Below are 17,447 nucleotides of genomic sequence, written 5' to 3'. Positions count from 1 at the left end.
CAATTTCTTTAGTAAAAAATTTAAATCAACATTATATCTACTGCTGTATTAAAGAGCAAATAGTTTCACGTTTCTTTCTAGCCCTACTTTAACAGGGATAATATGAACTTTACACAAATGCTTTGTGTATCACAGAACTAATTCCCCAACTATCCAGTCTTGCAACAACAAAAAACAAACAAACAAACAAACAACTCAAACCAAAACAGACAAAAAAAAAACCCACCAAAAAAACCCCCAACAGGCAGCTCATCAAGGGAGGTGTGTCTAATGAGGTTGTGTCAGAAGCTAATTATTCTCAAAATAGGCTGATAGCTTGTGACATGGGAAGGAAACTGATTTGGCTTGATTTGCAACCAATATTAACTACATCTACTAAAGTTTTCAAAATGCTTAATCAAAATTCTGGTAAGCAAAACTTTTTAAATAAAAATACTATTTTTAACGTATGATAGCAATGTGATACCAAACTAAAGATCTCTTACTGAAAACACACACTCAGCTGCTGAACTTTACACACTGGTCAATCCTTCAAATTAAATAATTTTTTCTTCATATGTTTAAAAGGAACTGAATGTATATTTTTTGTAGCCTCATAGATGAAATTAATCACCTTCAGAAAATGAAATTGTTCATAAAACAATTTATTCATTTTTTTTAAGCAGACCACTTGAAGGAAATAAATCCTCTAGTAACTTTGACTTTTGAAGAAAAAATTATTGATACGTACATACATACAAACATAGGCAATGCAAAAGAAAACTGGTTTACATGTCTATACTCAGTATACTTGACAAAGGAAAATTAAAGGTCTTTCTTTAAAAAAAAAAGTAAAAATTGCAAAGAGCTATTAACCTCAACAAGTTGTTCTATGTTCTGTAATAGAATAACTGTTCCCTTGGTCACAAAAGTACTTAATGATAACTCATATTACAAAGATTAATAATACAAAGTGGCAGTAACGTATAAAATGTTGTAAATCATTGACTTTCAACAGGAACTATTTTTTTGCATCTGAAATATGCTTCCTTGAGCTTCAGGAATAGAAAGTGAATTGCTAAACTTACAGCTGCAATTTTTAAAATCAAAAATAGAATGCTCATCTGAAATCCTAAATGGGAAGTGAAAACAGCTCATTTCCAAACAGATGATTCTGACACACTGATGTTGTGTGCCTTTTTTTATTTTTTTTTTTTAAAGCTTCCTATGTCCATACAAGTTCAAATCTAAGGAAACAAATTTTATTTAATGAAAAAGACCCATCTTTCAGTTTATGCACATCATCTCACTTTCAGTGAAGTTGGTTTTACTCTTTTATTGCAAGCTACTCGTACTTCCTTATCTCATGCAATAGCTTAGTAGTGCTAATCAACTCTCCCCTACTTTCTTGAATTGCAAACAGCTAGTCAGAATGAGAAATAGCTTCAAACATTAAGTGAATTCCAGAAACATACACTAATTAAAAGGATACTAATGCCCCTTGTAAAAAACTGATTAAATGAAAATTTCAGCACCTGCATAGTCAGTTCAAACATCACATATAAGTGTGGTTATGAAATGGTACCACCTAGCATTCCCCTTCAGAGTTTAGCATATTCAACCACGTTGTGAAAGAGCTTAATATACAGTAAAAAGTAATAAGCATCCTATCAATCACTGCAGGACTGTTGAAAGCAGAACAAAAAAAAAAAAACCACAAAAAAAATCTGGGGAAATCTGTCTCAACTGAGAACAGAACAAAATAAACATGGCCCTTTTCCAAAGTCAAAAGACTCCATGTTTACATCAAGGGTTGAAGCTTTACCTTGAAGAAAGTAATTTAAGTGTAGATCAGAAAGTCCTCATGATGTGTCAGAGAGCTCCAGTTGATGACCACAGTAGGTTTATCCTAGGATGTCTTATATTTGAGAAAAGACATTTCTGTTTATGCGACTTTTATGATGAACCTTTGATGGGAAGAGTCGTAGCTTCTACCACTACTCCTTCCCCTTCAGGGTTCATATGCATTCCTCTGGTTCCTAGGCATGGGTTCCGCTTATACTGAATCACTGCAGCAGCTATATAAAAAGCCTGTCACAAAGACTGTTTATCCTGATTCTAAACTTGATGGTTTGAGTTTTGATTTACATACCTGTCCTGGTTTAAAAACACAGCTGAAAAATTAACCCCCCCTTAAACTGCTCTCTTTGTGTCACTCCTGTTGTCCCCCCTCCAGTGAAAGAGAGACTAAAAGCGGAGATTGCAAGTTAAGAACCATTTACTTGAAAAAAAAAAAAAAAACCCTAGCAATGAAATAAGAAAAATTAACAGTAACTCTAGCAATGTATTTGCACAGCTTAGGCCACAGTGTGCTCCAGCTGAACCACTTTTAGTTATTCTTATCAGAGTCCTCTAGAATTCGTCAAGATTACTAAGACATAAATTGTGCTAAATTAAGAAAGAAGAGGCTGAGAAACAAAATGCCAAGACCACAAGAACTAAATAAAGGAGAGCTGTGAAGCACCTGGTCTGTAACTAATCACATATCCTGAAAAGTGCGTGCAGAGCACGTGGACAAGATAGAGGCACCAATCAAGACATGCATGATAGACGTGTGCAGTAGTGTTAGAATGTATAAATAGAATATAATGTAAACAATAAAGTGGCTTCTGCTTAATGACATTGGTTAGTTGTCCAGGAGTCCTGATCTCCTGCAAACTGGTGACCCGACAACATGATGCTGCAGACTGGACCCTTTGGATTCTGAAGGGGGTCTGCTGAGCTGAAAAGGCAGGAGGCCCCAGTTGGAGACTATCGCAGCAGGACTGCGGTGGAAGAAGTCGGAGGATGGCTCGGGGAAAAGTACGTTTACACTGCAGTGGACACCGGAAAAGGTGAGCAACTGGGGGCTGGTCGGATGGGAAAGGCACTGTCAAAAGAAGACCAGGCCACACTAACTTGTCCTCCAGCTTATTCTCTCTAAGAAAGCAATTAAGTATGACCCAGAGGTCCTGAAAAGACTATTGAGATGGGGTCAGGAGAGAGGATTTTTGCCACCCCCAAGAGCATAGTTGACACCCCCAAGTGGGAAAGGCTACAAGTCGCTCTCTGGGATGCTGTAAGTGACGGGTCAAAGGAAACCAAGGGACTTAGCACAGCATGGAAGTTAATGATAACGGTGCTAAAGCAGTTCAAAGCAGAAAGCTAAAGCAGGGGCAGCAGCCGCCCTAGAGCCAGATGACCCCGCAGTGGCCTTCTCAGCGTTTGTGCGAGAATTTTTTTGGGGGGTTGTAGCAGGCACAGGGCCTGCAATGCCCCCATGACGGTCAGCAGTCTAAGATAGGAAATGCCTAGTCATGATGACTGGACCTTAGAAGCCCCTTCTTCTGCCTTTTGGACCCTTGCTTATCTCTCTGTAAGACTATAGGTCACTTTCCCTTGACCCTTACTACTGGACAATTCCTAAAACCCCTGTAACCTATATAAAGAGCTACTTTCACCCAGCTTGGCAGAAGACCTGTCCCTGAGAACCTTCGCAGAAGACCCCAATAAAGACACCTCTGTGGAACCTCATACAGCGCTTCTCTCTCTCCCCGCCTCTGCCCACGGCACTTAGCAAGCAAAGAGCTGAAATCATCTAATGAGCTGATAATCACTAAAAGAGCTGATCTCACTTGACAGCCGAGCTTGCTAAGATTGCCTGCGGCTGGGAGCTGCCTGGGAACTCGGACAGGCTGTGCTGAACAGGACTGCGCTATCTGGACCTGTTGCAGCTCGCTGGGGATACCCCAAAACCCGGTGGAGGCTGCATTAGGGGGTTGAACCAATTATATTGTCCCTACCTTCTGCACCGCTGGAGTTACAGGCTCCACAGGCAGTCTCAGTAACAATGCAGTGCTACAGCCTACCCTGGCTCTGCAACCTGCACCGGAACAAGAAAAAATGGATGTGAATGCACCGCTCCCTCCTCCGTCACCAGGATTACCCACTACCCACGGGGCGCCCCGTGGTGTCCTCTGAGGAGTTAACAATAGCATTAGGGGGGCTCGTATTTTCCCGTTACCACCTTTGTTACCACCTTTGCTGCCTGACTCACTGCTGCTTAGCCATTGTAGTGGATATTCAAATGCATCATTCAAATGCAAATGCATCATTTAAATGCAATGTATATATACTGCAGATATACAAATGCAGAATGCTTTTGCTGCTTTGAGGAGGAGGAATGCTGGTGGCAGGAGAGAGACAGCTGAACTCAGAGCTTTAATATATCTACAAATAAGGGAAAGAGAAAAGACCAGATCTTTGCTGATGGCGATGGGAAGAAGGGGAGATGGATCGATTGTGAGATTGGCTTATTGCCTTATCGATTCTCCAGACCGTAAGGGCAGTAAGGATTGCCGAGCCCGGCTCTCCGAAGAAGGTAACCCTGACAGAAGGTTTGCCCACCCTACGATTTCTGATGATGAAAGAGATTGGTGGGCGGAGGAGAGGAGGAAACAGCATAGAGCGAGCAGCTGAAGGGGAGAGAGTACGGCAGGAGCAAGATTTCGACTGGTACCGTGAAATGCGAAGAATGTCCAATCCCCTGACTCGACAGGACAACCAGGAGCATATGCAACAGCAAAAGGAGGGGAGAAAGATGGAACACCATAGGGAAACAGGAAACAGAGCGCAAAGGGGGGACGTGCAATGACACAAATGCTCCCCCACACCCAGGCGGCTGCCTGGACATCCTCCACTCAGCAACAGCAGGGAGTACAGGAGTGGACTTGGATACAGCAATAGAAGCAACCCTAGAAAACACCCAAACACAGGTCATCCCATCAACAGCAAACAGACACTTAGGGCATGAACTTAGTGCCCTGCTGATAGGGAGATCATCCACATCAAAGCAAAGCATTTATGCTTTGCCTGGACTAATTGATGCAGATTATTTAGGCAGTATTGGGATAATGGTGCAAACGTTGAGGCCACCCATCCACATTCCAAAAGGCACATGATTGGCACAGTTAGTTCCCTTTAAGGCCAAGGTTCCTAGACAAGGGGTCATGCTGAGGAGGAATGGAGGTTTTGGGTTAACAGGAACCCCTCAGGTCATATTTACGTTACCATTATCCAGAGCAAAACCAGTTAAACCTATTACTTTTCAGCACCCCAATGGAGGAACTCACGACAAAAGCCACATTGTTGGACATGGGTTCAGATGTCACCATTGTTCCCTTGTTTGCATGGCCTGCAACATGGCCTCTGAATACCCTGGGGACACCAGTTACGGGAGTGGGAGGCATGCAAATGACTCGAATTAGTAAAACATTCTTAACAGTGTGAGTTGATGAAGATGCACATCTGTGTTCAGGTGAGACCTTACGTGATAAATACAACAATCTGGCTGCTGGGATGGGACGCATTGAGCCAGATGGGTTTCTGTTTCTGTCTCACCAATGAGGGTTTTTAGCGGTGGCCATTGAGGGGTGGCCAATCCTAAAATTAAAATGGTTAACAGAAACGTCAATCTGGGTTGATCAATGGCCACTGTCTAAGGAAAAGCTTGCCCATGTTAATGAATTGGTTGATGAGCAATTGAAAAGGGGGCATATCGTACCCTCTATGAGCCCCTGGAACACACCCATCTTTACAATCCCTAAAAAATCAGGAACATGGAGGTTATTACATGACCTTCGAGCCATTAATTCCTTAATGCAGGATATGGGACCCCTACAGCCTGGCCTACCCTCGCTATCAATGTTACCTGTCAATTGGCAACTGTTAATTATCGACATAAAAGATTGGTTTTTCACAATCCCCCTGCACGAGGACGACAGTGAGAAGTTTGCCTTCTCAGTGCCATCCATTAACAAGGCAGAGGCAGCAAAGAGGTATCAATGGGTTGTATTGCCACAAGGGATGCATAATTCTCCCAAGATGTGCCAACTGTATGTTGCCTGGGCGCAAGTCCCGCTGAGAAAACGATACCCACAGTATCTTATCTATCATTACATGGATGATATTCTTATAGCAGGAGAATATATAGATGCAGCAACCCTGCTACCTGCCTTACAGCAACAATTACAAGAGGCAGGCCTTCAAATTGCCCTTTAAAAACTTCAACAACAGGCCCCATGGAAATATTTGGGTATGCTTATCACTGAAGCCCAAATTCGACCCCAAAAATTAACTATTTGTACATAAATTCGGACTTTATCGGATGTTCAAAAATTCATAGTACTTGTGGCATAACTAATGAAGACCTTGAGCCCCTAATGCCATTATTAAAAGGGGGAAATCAGGCCAATGTGCTGCACGAACTGACTGAAAAACAACAGAAGGCTCTGACTCAAATTGCCACAAAACTGGGTAATATTCCTTTGCAGATTGTTGGTCCCCTACTTTGCCATTGTTCGTGGCTGTGTTGAATAAAGAAAAACACGCAATGGCTATACTAATGCAGTGGGATGGCCAGGCTAAACAGCCACTACAGATCTTGGAATGGGTGTTTTCACCATTTAATTTGAAAAAATCCTTGCCTGAACAAATGGAGGCTATAGCAAAAATTGTGATCAAGGCACAGAAGTGGACATTGGAAATTACAGGAATGGAACCCCAAAATATTCTTCTCCCATTAACAAAGGACTATTTGCAATGGTCATTACAGAATTCAGATACCTTACAATGGGCATTGTTGAACTTTCCAGGTTTCGTTAGCACTCATTTTCCCCCTCATAAGCTTTTTTCTTTGCATCAACAAGTGGAAGAACTACCTTGGCTATCAAGGCAACCTGTAGAAGGCCTCACGGTTTTTACTGATGCCAGTCAAAATACTTCTAAAGCAGGTCTTACTTGGCAGTACAAAGGCAAATGGCTCTGTGAAGTCCTTGAAGGACCAGGAGACTCTTTACAGGTTCTTGAGTTACGTGCTGTTATCAGGGTGTTCAAAAAATGGCCAAATGATCCCGTTAACACTGTTTCTGATTCTCTCTATGTAGTAGGTGTTGTCGAGCGCATGGAGCTAGCATTACTGAAGGAAATTCAAAACGGGGGCTGTGGCAAGTCTTTTTGCAACTGTGGCAGTTAATTCTCACAAGCAGGATTATTTTGTTACCCATATACGGAGTCACTCTGGATTGACGGGAGGCATGGCCTTAGGAAACGAGAAGACTGACCAACTGGTGGCACCACTTTGGGCCTCTGCTTCTCCTAACATTGATAAGTTTGGCCAGGCCAGAAGGGCTCACAAGTTTTTTCACAAAAGTGCAAAAGTTTTATACAAACAACTTGGAATATCGCTGCAGGATGCTCAAGGAATTGTCACAACCGGTCCGCAATGCCAGGGCATGATTGGCAGATTGGGTCCTGGGGTCAACCCTCGTGGCCTGGGGCCCTTGCAGTTATGGCAAACTGATATAACTATCTACGCCCCGTTTGGTCACTTTAAACGCATTCATGTTACCATAGACACCTTTTCTGCCATGGTTTGGGCCACTCCTATGACAAGCAAAGGATCTTGTTTTGTAATTAGACACTGGCGAGGCTGCTTTGCCATAATGGGCTTGCCTCAGGAAATCAAGATGGACAATGGGCCAGGATATATAGCTCGAGGGACCCAAGATTTCTTGCCTTGTTGGGGAGTGAAGCACAGCACAGGTATTCCAGTGAACTCCACAGGACAAGCTATCATTGAAAGAACACATCAGGTACTGAAAGGACTGCTTGATAAACAAAAAACAGGGGAGGATGGGCTGACACCACAGGACAGAGTGCTGAAAGCAGTTTAAGTTATGAATCATCCAGAGTTAGTAGGTCATCACAGTGACCCACCAGCATTAACACATTACTCAGGTTTGCAGCAAGATTCCGAATTGATACAGCACTGACCGAAAAATTGTTTTACAAATCCTATGACAGGGTTATGGGAAGGACCTGCAGATTTATTAATGTGGGGTAAGGGTTATGCTTGTGTCATTACAGACAAAGGACCCTGAAGGATACCAGTGAAATGGGTTCACCCCAGGCTTGAGAAGGACACTCTTTCAGTCCAGACTTACTATATTACCAGCTGAAGTCCGATAAAGCTTCTTTATATAAACTCATTAGTCTCCTCTATCTAAACTCTGTTTTACAAAATCTCAGTCTTTTCCAGTTCTCTTCCTGCACAATCTAATTAAAGCATTGTTTCCACTGATACTCACTTTACTGCCTTGCAAAAGGCTATGCCTGTTACAGCAAGAACTCTGATATGCCCACAAACACATCTCTGTGCCCCCCCCACCCGCATCTCAAATTCACAAGAGTCAGGGCTTGAATTGCTGTGGGAGGAGAATTCCTGGAATTCCTTTAATTTGTTTTACCACAGTTAAACATAAATCACCATAATGTAGCTCTTCTGCATAAAATGCTACGCTTGTTGCAAAAAAGATCCTAAAATCTCCACAAACACAACCATACAATCCTGAGAATCAAATTATCACAATGTGGGGAGGAACCACACAAACTCACCGGGAAAGGGGGTATCTCTCAAAGTGCCCACTCTTCTCAACACAACACAGCATACAATACTTCAGCATTTACCCACATAAGCTTTCTCTGGTCCTCACACACTCTGGACACAATCAAAATAACAGCACACAGTAAAATTCCAGGGATCAAGTCCAAACTACTAGGGCAAGTCCAAACTACTAGGGCAGAGGAACCTCCTGAGTTCGTCTAGTCACGGTTAAAATGTGCACAACCTACACAAATCACCACCTTTAAACACAATAAATGTCCTCACCCACATTTCTCCACTTATTCCACTTCTCTGCAGGGCACTCCCTGCCCCAGCCGGCGCCACAGGCCTCACTCGGCCGCTTCAGTCGAGGATAGAACCCCCTCCCCCCCTGCACTATAGGTACACTCGCTCGCTCTCTTTTGTACACCACGCACTCCCACAATTACAAACACACTAATATTAGCCACACAACGCATTAACCATACAATGTCTGGACACCACAGACACGCACAGGTTCACTCGTCCCACCCCCAGAGTTGCTAGCGGTTGCCCTATCGAATAGTGAACCCCCATTTCTAGTCCAGCCGCCCCATCGGCCAGTCTGCCTGCAGGTACAGGAACGAGGTTGAGCACTCATACATCTCTGAGTGACTTAGCCAGAAGTCCTAGCTCTCTCTCCCCCCGCCCAGGGCCCTTCCATACATACCGTTTATCCGCATACTAGCAGGTCCTTGTCTGTCTCCGCAGGAGGCAAGCCGAGACCAGCGGAGCTCCTCCGGGAAAATCCCAGGGCGCGCCTCAGGAGGTCCGTCTTCCCCTCTGCCCCTGCGAGGACAGAGATGGTCTCCTGGCTAGCCTCGAGGTGGTGATTTGCTGAAGCAAACAAACTCCACAACTTTGTGAAAGTTGTAAAGCCAGTATGTTTATTACAGCGCTGGACGCCTGTGGGAATTGTTCCCCCAAAATGACATGCGTACCTCTGGGAACTCCAGATCCTTTTTTATCTCCCTCTCAAATACATATGCATGCAATTTCACAACAAGTTCATACATATTCATTCCACTGATTTTGTGTGACACTTGCCGCCAATTGTTCTTTATCAGAAAGAACTCCTGGGTCATGTCGCCCTGCTCTTCATAGCAGCCTCTCTGTCTGCCCCCCCTCCCTTCCCCCCTTATCTCTTGTCCTTCAGCTGAAGCAGTTTCTCTGAGCATAGGTTTTTGAGAGAACAGGCAGTCAGACTAAACAGCTATGTTTGCAGGCTACTCAAAGCTTAACTCAAAGATGTACATTTCACCTAAATCAAAATGGATTTCTACTCTGGAAAATTTCCACTCTGTCTCAGTCGGAAAAGAAGAAACTGAGAAGACAGAATAGGAGAAGGGTGCAAAGAGCAAGAGGCACCTTCAGTTTGGATTTTAACCCTGATCTCATAGGGGAAGGGTTTACCATAGTCCACCAGGATTGAAACTTCCTTTCAAAATCACTTGCATTATCCCAGATAACCTTCCGAATTTCAGCTGGAAAAATACCTTCACCCCCTTCCCATATGATCAAAGCTGCTGTCGCCTGCATCCATAACTGTGCTTGTATACAACTGAAAGCTAAAGACACATTATCTTGAACTGTACTAAGTGCTTCTACTATTGGCTTGTGGTCTTGGTCCCTGGCCTTTTCCCACTTTGGCAGTACTTTTGAAATCTGCCACTGGCTAGTTCCTAATGCAAATAGAGATGATTGTAAAGGCTGCTTCAATTTTGCTAGGCCACCTGCTGTAGTGGCCAGCTTATTCATCAGTATTTCTGAATCAATTCCATTTAAAACTCCCAATCCTGTCCCTAATATCCCAGTTAGATCCTTTCTTATTCTGCTCTTGAGGTATACTTGTCTTCAGAACCACGTTGTCCAGCCCTCAAAGAATGTTCTTAGGAAAGAGGAGCAGGCTGGTTGGATTTTTGAGATGTTAATTTGCATTAGCAATTCAACACGTTTGAGAGACCATTCTGGATTGAACAACAATTGTTGTTCACCCACATTCCTGACTACGTATGGGCCTATTTCACAAACTTCAGGTTCAAGTTTGAGTTGGGTCTGAACTGCTTGAATACTGGTGTGAGTTGTATAAGGTCCTGCCTTTCTAAAAAGTGTAGTATCTATTTTAAATTTAAATGAGAGCCCAACAGCATCATGAGCCCAAAAGCAAGTCACTTCTACAGGCTGTATTAAGGTGAAATTACACTAACAGTCTGATTCGCTTGGGCTATCACAAACTTCCTGGTGTTTGTATACAGGAGAGGGTGAGAAACTAATTGCATCTGGTCTCTCATGAGCTGTCCCATTGACCACCCGGCACCCTACCCTGATTTCTTCTCTGATCCCTTGAAGTGTCCACAGTTCCTTTTCCTGCCACTCCTGCTCCTGATATACCTGATCCCCATGGATTACCACAGTGGATAGGTTTAAATCTTTTATCTCAGAAGGTTCTCCCATGGATCCAGTATACTGATTAAAAGCCTGGGACCAAGGCCATTCAGCATCACTTTGGATAGAGGTACTCTCTAATTTTAAGACTCCAATTATAATTATATACAAAACAATTCTGTAAATGAAATTACAAACTACCTCTGGCCGCAATATACTCATTTTGCCTGAGTAAGTTTTAGTCTCAGTTCATCGTCTCCTGGTGTAACTCTCCAAGGGGCTTGTGGGGCCTTCTTCACATGAGAGTGGTAAATCCAGGCATTCTGCTCCTTGATCTTGATTGCGGTGAAGGTGGTGAGAAGCACCTGGAATGGTCCCTCCCACTGTGGTTCCAAAGTCTTTTCTGTAAGAGACTTAATATATACATAATCCCCAGGCTGTATGTTATGTACTGGTCCATCTAGCTCCCTGCTCTGAGTTCCAGCCACGTATTTCTCAATTTATCTGAGCTGTTTGCTTAAAGCCACCATGTAGGTGGCCAATGTTACCTCCCCAATGTGGGTGGACGTTGCCTTTTGTATTCCATATGGTCTTCCATAAAGTATTTCAAAGGCACTCAGCTTTTCTTTAGCCCGAGGTTTAGTTTGAATTTGCAATAGTGCCAGTGGAAGAGCTTGGGGCCAGGACAGATTAACTTCCTGCCCCAGTCTTACAATCTGCTGCTTAATCAAATGATTGATTTTCTCCACATGGCCACTCGATTGGGGGCGGTATGGAGTATGATGTTCCCAATCTATGCCCAGGTGGCTACTAATCTGTTGCACTACTTTGGAAATGAAGTGTGATCCTCTATCCGAGGATATTGTGGCTGGAACTCCGAAGCGTGGTATTATTTCTTGTAATAATACCCTGGTCACCTCTCAAGCCTTGACAATTCTGGTGGGGAACGCTTCTGGCCACCCTGAAAATGTATCTGTCTGTACTAATAAATACCGATACCCCCCTTTTCTTGGGAGTTCTGAAAAGTCAATTTGCCACTGCTGTCCAGGCCCATGGCCTCTCCCAATCTGACTGAGTTTCAGCCTGAGGGTATTTTTGGGGTTAGTCTGGAGGCAAAGATCACACTGTCGGGTCACTTGAGTAATAGTGGCATATCAATTCCTGGCAACGATTCTCTCAATCAAGTATGTGTTTAGGGCATCTATTCCCCAGTGTGCTTTCTGGTGTTCTTCCCTTAGTAGTGACCACAACAAATGGGAAGGGATTACCAGCTTCCCTTTAATGGGAGCCCACCCTTCTTGGTTATATGTCCCTTTTTGATCTTCAATTACTTTTCTATCTTTCTTATTATATTCTGGCTTACCTTCAAGGGAAATTTGTCCATGTGGAATTAGGGCTCCTTCAATAGTTACCTCACTTTTCACTGCTTCCTTTGCCTCTCTATCCGCCAGCTCATTTCCTTCTTCCAATTCTGAGCTCACTCTCTGGTGTACCTTAATATGCATAATTGCTACCTTTCCAGGCAGCTGAACTGCTTCCAGCAGCCGGATTCTCTCTTGTGCATGTTTGGTGTTCTCTCCTTGTGAGGTCAGCAGCAGTCCCCTCTCTTTCCAGATGGCTCCATGTGCATGCACGACTCCGAATGCATACCTCGAGTCTGTATAGATGTTTATTCTCTTTCCTTTTGCCATTTCCAAGGCATGGGTCAGTGCAATTATCTCGGCCTTCTGCGCAGAGGTGCCTGTTGGTAAGGGTCCAGATTCTATTACCTCTCTGCATGTAGTCACTGCATACCCAGCATATTGCTTTCCACTGGCAACGTAGCTACTCCCGTCAGTGAACCAGGTCTCTCCATGATCTAAAGGGGTGTCCTTTAGGTCTAGGCAGCTGGAGTAGGTAGCTTCAACGGTCTCCAGGCAATTGTGGTGTACTGCTTCTCCTTGATTTCCACTGAGAAAAGAAGCTGGGTTGACAATATTAGTTACCACTATCTCTACATCATCTTGCTCCACCATGATGGCCTGGTATTTCAGGAACCTCTGTGGTGAAAGCCAATGGCTGCCCTTTACTTCCAGTACTGGGGACACTGTGTGGGACACTAGCACAGTCATTTTCTCTCCCAGAGTAAACTTGCGTGCCTCTTGAATATTCAGCACGACTGCTGCTACAGCTCTGAGGCAACCTGGTCATCCTTTGGCCGTTGCATCTAGTTGTTTGGAAAAGTAAGCAACTGCCCTCCGATATGGACCCAAGTCCTGAGCCAATATTCCCAGGGCAATTCCCTGTCTTTCATGGGAAAATAGAAAGAATGGTTTACTTACATCTGGAAGTCCCAAAGCTGGAGCTGACATGAGGGCACTCTTTAGCTGGTGAAAGGCCCATGTGGCTTCCTTTGTCCACTGGAGATCTCTATCTGATAAGCAGTCTGTAATTATAAACCCACAGCCAGCACCACCCTGCCATGCCTAAGAAGGTGTAGAGTTCCTTTGTTGCCTGGGGTTTCAGGGTTTGGCATATGGCTTCCTTGCGAGCCTGCCCTAAAGTCTGTTGCCCAGTACTGACTTCGTACTCCAGGTAGATTACTTTCTGTTTCACTACCTGTGCCTTTTTCTTTGATACTCTGTATCCTTGGAGTCCTAGGAAATTCAAAAGGCTTACTGTCCAGGCCACACGTGCTTCCCTTGTCCGAGTGGCTACTAGAAGATCATCCATGTACTGCAATAGCCTTCCTTCTTCCTGTGGAGCTTCCCAGGACTCTGGATCTTTGCAAGTTGTTCTCCAGACAGAGTGGGGGAATTTTTTAAGCCTTGAGGCACATGGACCATGTGAGCTGGGTTTTGTGCCTGCTTTTAAGGCTTTCCTATTTGAATGCAAAAATTTTCTGGCTGGCTTCATGGATAGGGAGGCAAAAGAAGGCATCTTTCAGGTATAAAATGGTAAACCAGGTTAGCTCAGGTGTTAAACAAGTTAGTAAAGTATATGGATTTGCTACCACAGGATACAAATTCCTTGTTATCTTACTGATAGCCCTCAATCCTGTACTATCAATTATTGGGCTGATTTCTTCCCTGTCTTCTTTTTCAGGGGATACTGCTTAATTCTCACTGGTTGTGTCCCTTCCTTTAGCTTGATTACTATGGGGAGGGGGGGCATTCTTCAGCCTCCCTGGTACACCAGAGGCCCATACCCCCAAAAATACTTGTCCTAATATTTCTTTGCTAATGTCCTTCATTTCAATGGCTGTTAATGTTAAGCCTAACACCTTTATATACCTTTGATCATTTGCCTCCAGAGTAACCTCCCCATTTTAGAATGTTTAGCAAATTGGGCATATACAAAAACTTGTAAATACCCCATTGTTACTTTAAAGGTTTGCAAAAGTATGCCTTCTCAGACTGGCCAGTTGTTCCCCACACTACAACATAATCATTCTCCACAGGTACTAAAGCTTTATTTAAAACTGAATATATGGCCCCTGTATCAACCAAAATTCCACCCTTTTCCTTTCTTCTGGTCTCACTGCCTCTCTCAGAGGGGTCTGTTTCCTCCTAGTTCTGGATGAAATTGGACTGCTAGGAGGGGGATGGGTGCGAGTGGGTATACCTTTGGAGCCTGAGTCCTCTTCCCTTTTGGGGAGGTCCTCCTCATTCTCCCTTATCTTAGGAGGAGCCTTTAACAAATCATATGTACTCATTTTGCGAGTTGTAATCATTTTGCATTTCAGCATGATAAACTTTGTCTGATTTCATACATTGCTATCTTACACTACATGCTGAAAAACACGTTTGATTTGCCTTGTCTTTGCTTTGTTTTCTTTTTCAAGAGCTAACACCAGTGGGTCACAGGGAGCCCTGAACCCACAGTTACTCTACTATTCTGGGTGATTCTTTACAGTGGAAAACATATCAGCATACGAGACCTCATCTTATTTGCTTTCCAGTCTTAAAACAGCATTAACTGCAATAAGGTATTATAAATCTTTTTATTTTCTGAGCCGTCCCTACTGGCGGCTTTCTCCCAGTGAGCCCCTCCCAAAGGGGCTAGTTCAGGAACCTCTTTGCTCTGGTTAGTTCTCATTATCTCCTTCTCTTTATACTACCTTGTTTCCACCCAAACCTCTCTTCACAGAGCTTCAGTCATTTCCCAGTTTTCCTCCCACACATACACCCAGGTGGCAGGTATCAAATGTGATCTTCCACACACAAGCTTTAAGATCTTAGGTTCTGAATCAGCTTGATCAGGAAACTTCAATTTATGCTTAGGGCATATGCCCTGACGCCTACTAGAACAGCAATACCAGCATCTCTCAGAAACTGCACTGCAATAGTACCCACGCAGGGTGCCAGCCTCTTATGCACCAAAGGATCCCAGGAATTGCCCACAGAGGCAGTCTATTCCGTTTGTCACTCCAGGGAATTCTAAATCCTCTACGGCAGGTTGTTTTCAGTCCACACTTACTATATTACCAGCTGAAGTCTGATAAAGCCCCTCTAAATGAACTCATTCATCTCCTCTATCTAAAGTCTGTTTTACAAAATCTCAGTCTTTTCCAGTTCTCTTCCCACACAATCTAATTAAAGCATTGTTTCCACTGATACTCACTTTACTGCCTTGCAAAAGGCTATGCCTGTTACAGCAAGAACTCTGATATGCCCACAAACACATCTCTGTGCCCCCCCCACCCGCATCTCAAATTCACAAGAGTCAGGGCTTGAATTGCTGTGGGAGGAGAATTCCTGGAATTCCTTTAATTTGTTTTACCACAGTTAAACATAAATCACCATAATGTAGCTCTTCTGCATAAAATGCTACGCTTGTTGCAAAAAAGATCCTAAAATCTCCACAAACACAACCATACAATCCCGAGAATGAAATTACCACAATGCGGGGGAGGAACCACGCAAACTCACCAGGAAAGGGGGCATGTCTCAAAATGCCTACTTTTCTCAACACAACACAGCATACAATACTTCAGCATTTACCCACATAAGCTTTCTCTGGTCCTCACACACTCTGGACACAATCAAAATAACAGCACACAGTAAAATTCCAGGGATCAAGTCCAAACTACTAGGGCAAGTCCAAACTACTAGGGCAGAGGAACCTCCTGAGTTCGTCTAGTCACGGTTAAAATGTGCACAACCTACACAAATCACCACCTTTAAACACAATAAATGTCCTCACCCACATTTCTCCACTTATTCCACTTCTCTGCAGGGCACTCCCTGCCCCAGCCGGCGCCACAGGCCTCACTCGGCCGCTTCAGTCGAGGATAGAACCCCCTCCCCCCCTGCACTATAGGTACACTCGCTCGCTCTCTTTTGTACACCACGCACTCCCACAATTACAAACACACTAATATTAGCCACACAACGCATTAACCATACAATGTCTGGACACCACAGACACGCACAGGTTCACTCGTCCCACCCCCAGAGTTGCTAGCGGTTGCCCTATCGAATAGTGAACCCCCATTTCTAGTCCAGCCGCCCCATCGGCCAGTCTGCCTGCAGGTACAGGAACGAGGTTGAGCACTCATACATCTCTGAGTGACTTAGCCAGAAGTCCTAGCTCTCTCTCCCCCCGCCCAGGGCCCTTCCATACATACCGTTTATCCGCATACTAGCAGGTCCTTGTCTGTCTCCGCAGGAGGCAAGCCGAGACCAGCGGAGCTCCTCCGGGAAAATCCCAGGGCGCGCCTCAGGAGGTCCGTCTTCCCCTCTGCCCCTGCTTGGTTTGTTCCAATCGTATAATTTGGGATTGCAATATTCATCAAATTCCGTGTAGGATCTTTTGTGGCGTTTTAATTTGCTTTCTTTTTTTCCAGTTGTGTAACAAGGTGATATTTGGAGTGAGGGTAGAAAGTTTTCCAAGGCTACAGGGACCTCCCTGGAGCCGTGAGGGAATCCCAGCCCATACTTGGTCACCACAGATGAGAAACATTCCTTTGGGTAGTACTTTGGGGTGGAGAGAGGATACAGAGATCACGTGAGCAGCGTAACTACACCAATCAGGAGGGTTATAGGCTTTGTTAATGGGTGATATGTCTTTTCTGTATGTGTTTTTTGACTGGTCAATTTCTGGCCAATTATTCTTCGGACGTCTAAAGTAAAATTTGACACAGTATGTTGCTTTGGAAAACCCCAACAGATCCAATTCCTGGGGTTCCTCTAGAGCACCGGGCAACATTTTTGTCCACTCGTCCCAAGTATCTACCAGGTTGGGTCTCTCACCTGTGGTGTGGAGGAGCTCTGAATTATAGACAGGCCAGTCATCAGCTACGAAGGGAATTCCTACCAGACATGTGGAAAGTGGGTTATCAAGGCTTCCCATGGATAAGCACATGTTATCCTGTTTTAATGTCTTTGCTAAGGTTACCCAAACATTATGGCTAGGCTGTGGGCTAATTCAGCTGATGGCATACGGTACGGTGAGGAGCATCCAGGCAGCAGTGTGGACAGCACCAATGGAGATAATTTTCATCTTTGGAAAGGGATGGGACTTCTGATAGGGAATATAAGCAAAATTTGTTATCTTTATGGTGCGAGGGGAGGGTTAGGGT

General features: G+C 44.2%; 1 protein-coding gene across 1 annotated transcript; it reads right to left on the bottom strand.

The window, feature by feature from the left end:
* Window positions 1-9,726: 9,726 nt before the first annotated feature.
* LOC121361039 lies at window positions 9,727-14,579 on the bottom strand. Its single transcript, XM_041481342.1, is given in 4 exon segments — window positions 9,727-9,824; window positions 12,249-13,303; window positions 13,305-13,521; window positions 14,489-14,579. Coding segments are annotated over 4 exon segments (1,461 nt in total).
* Window positions 14,580-17,447: the final 2,868 nt, after the last annotated feature.

The sequence above is a fragment of the Pyrgilauda ruficollis genome, unplaced genomic scaffold (assembly GCF_017590135.1).
Source record: "Pyrgilauda ruficollis isolate IOZ18807 unplaced genomic scaffold, ASM1759013v1 scaffold553, whole genome shotgun sequence".
Classification (NCBI taxonomy): Eukaryota; Metazoa; Chordata; class Aves; order Passeriformes; family Passeridae; genus Pyrgilauda; species Pyrgilauda ruficollis.
The sequence above is the reverse complement of the archived record's forward strand: the minus strand, read 5'-3'. Positions and strand labels throughout refer to the sequence as shown.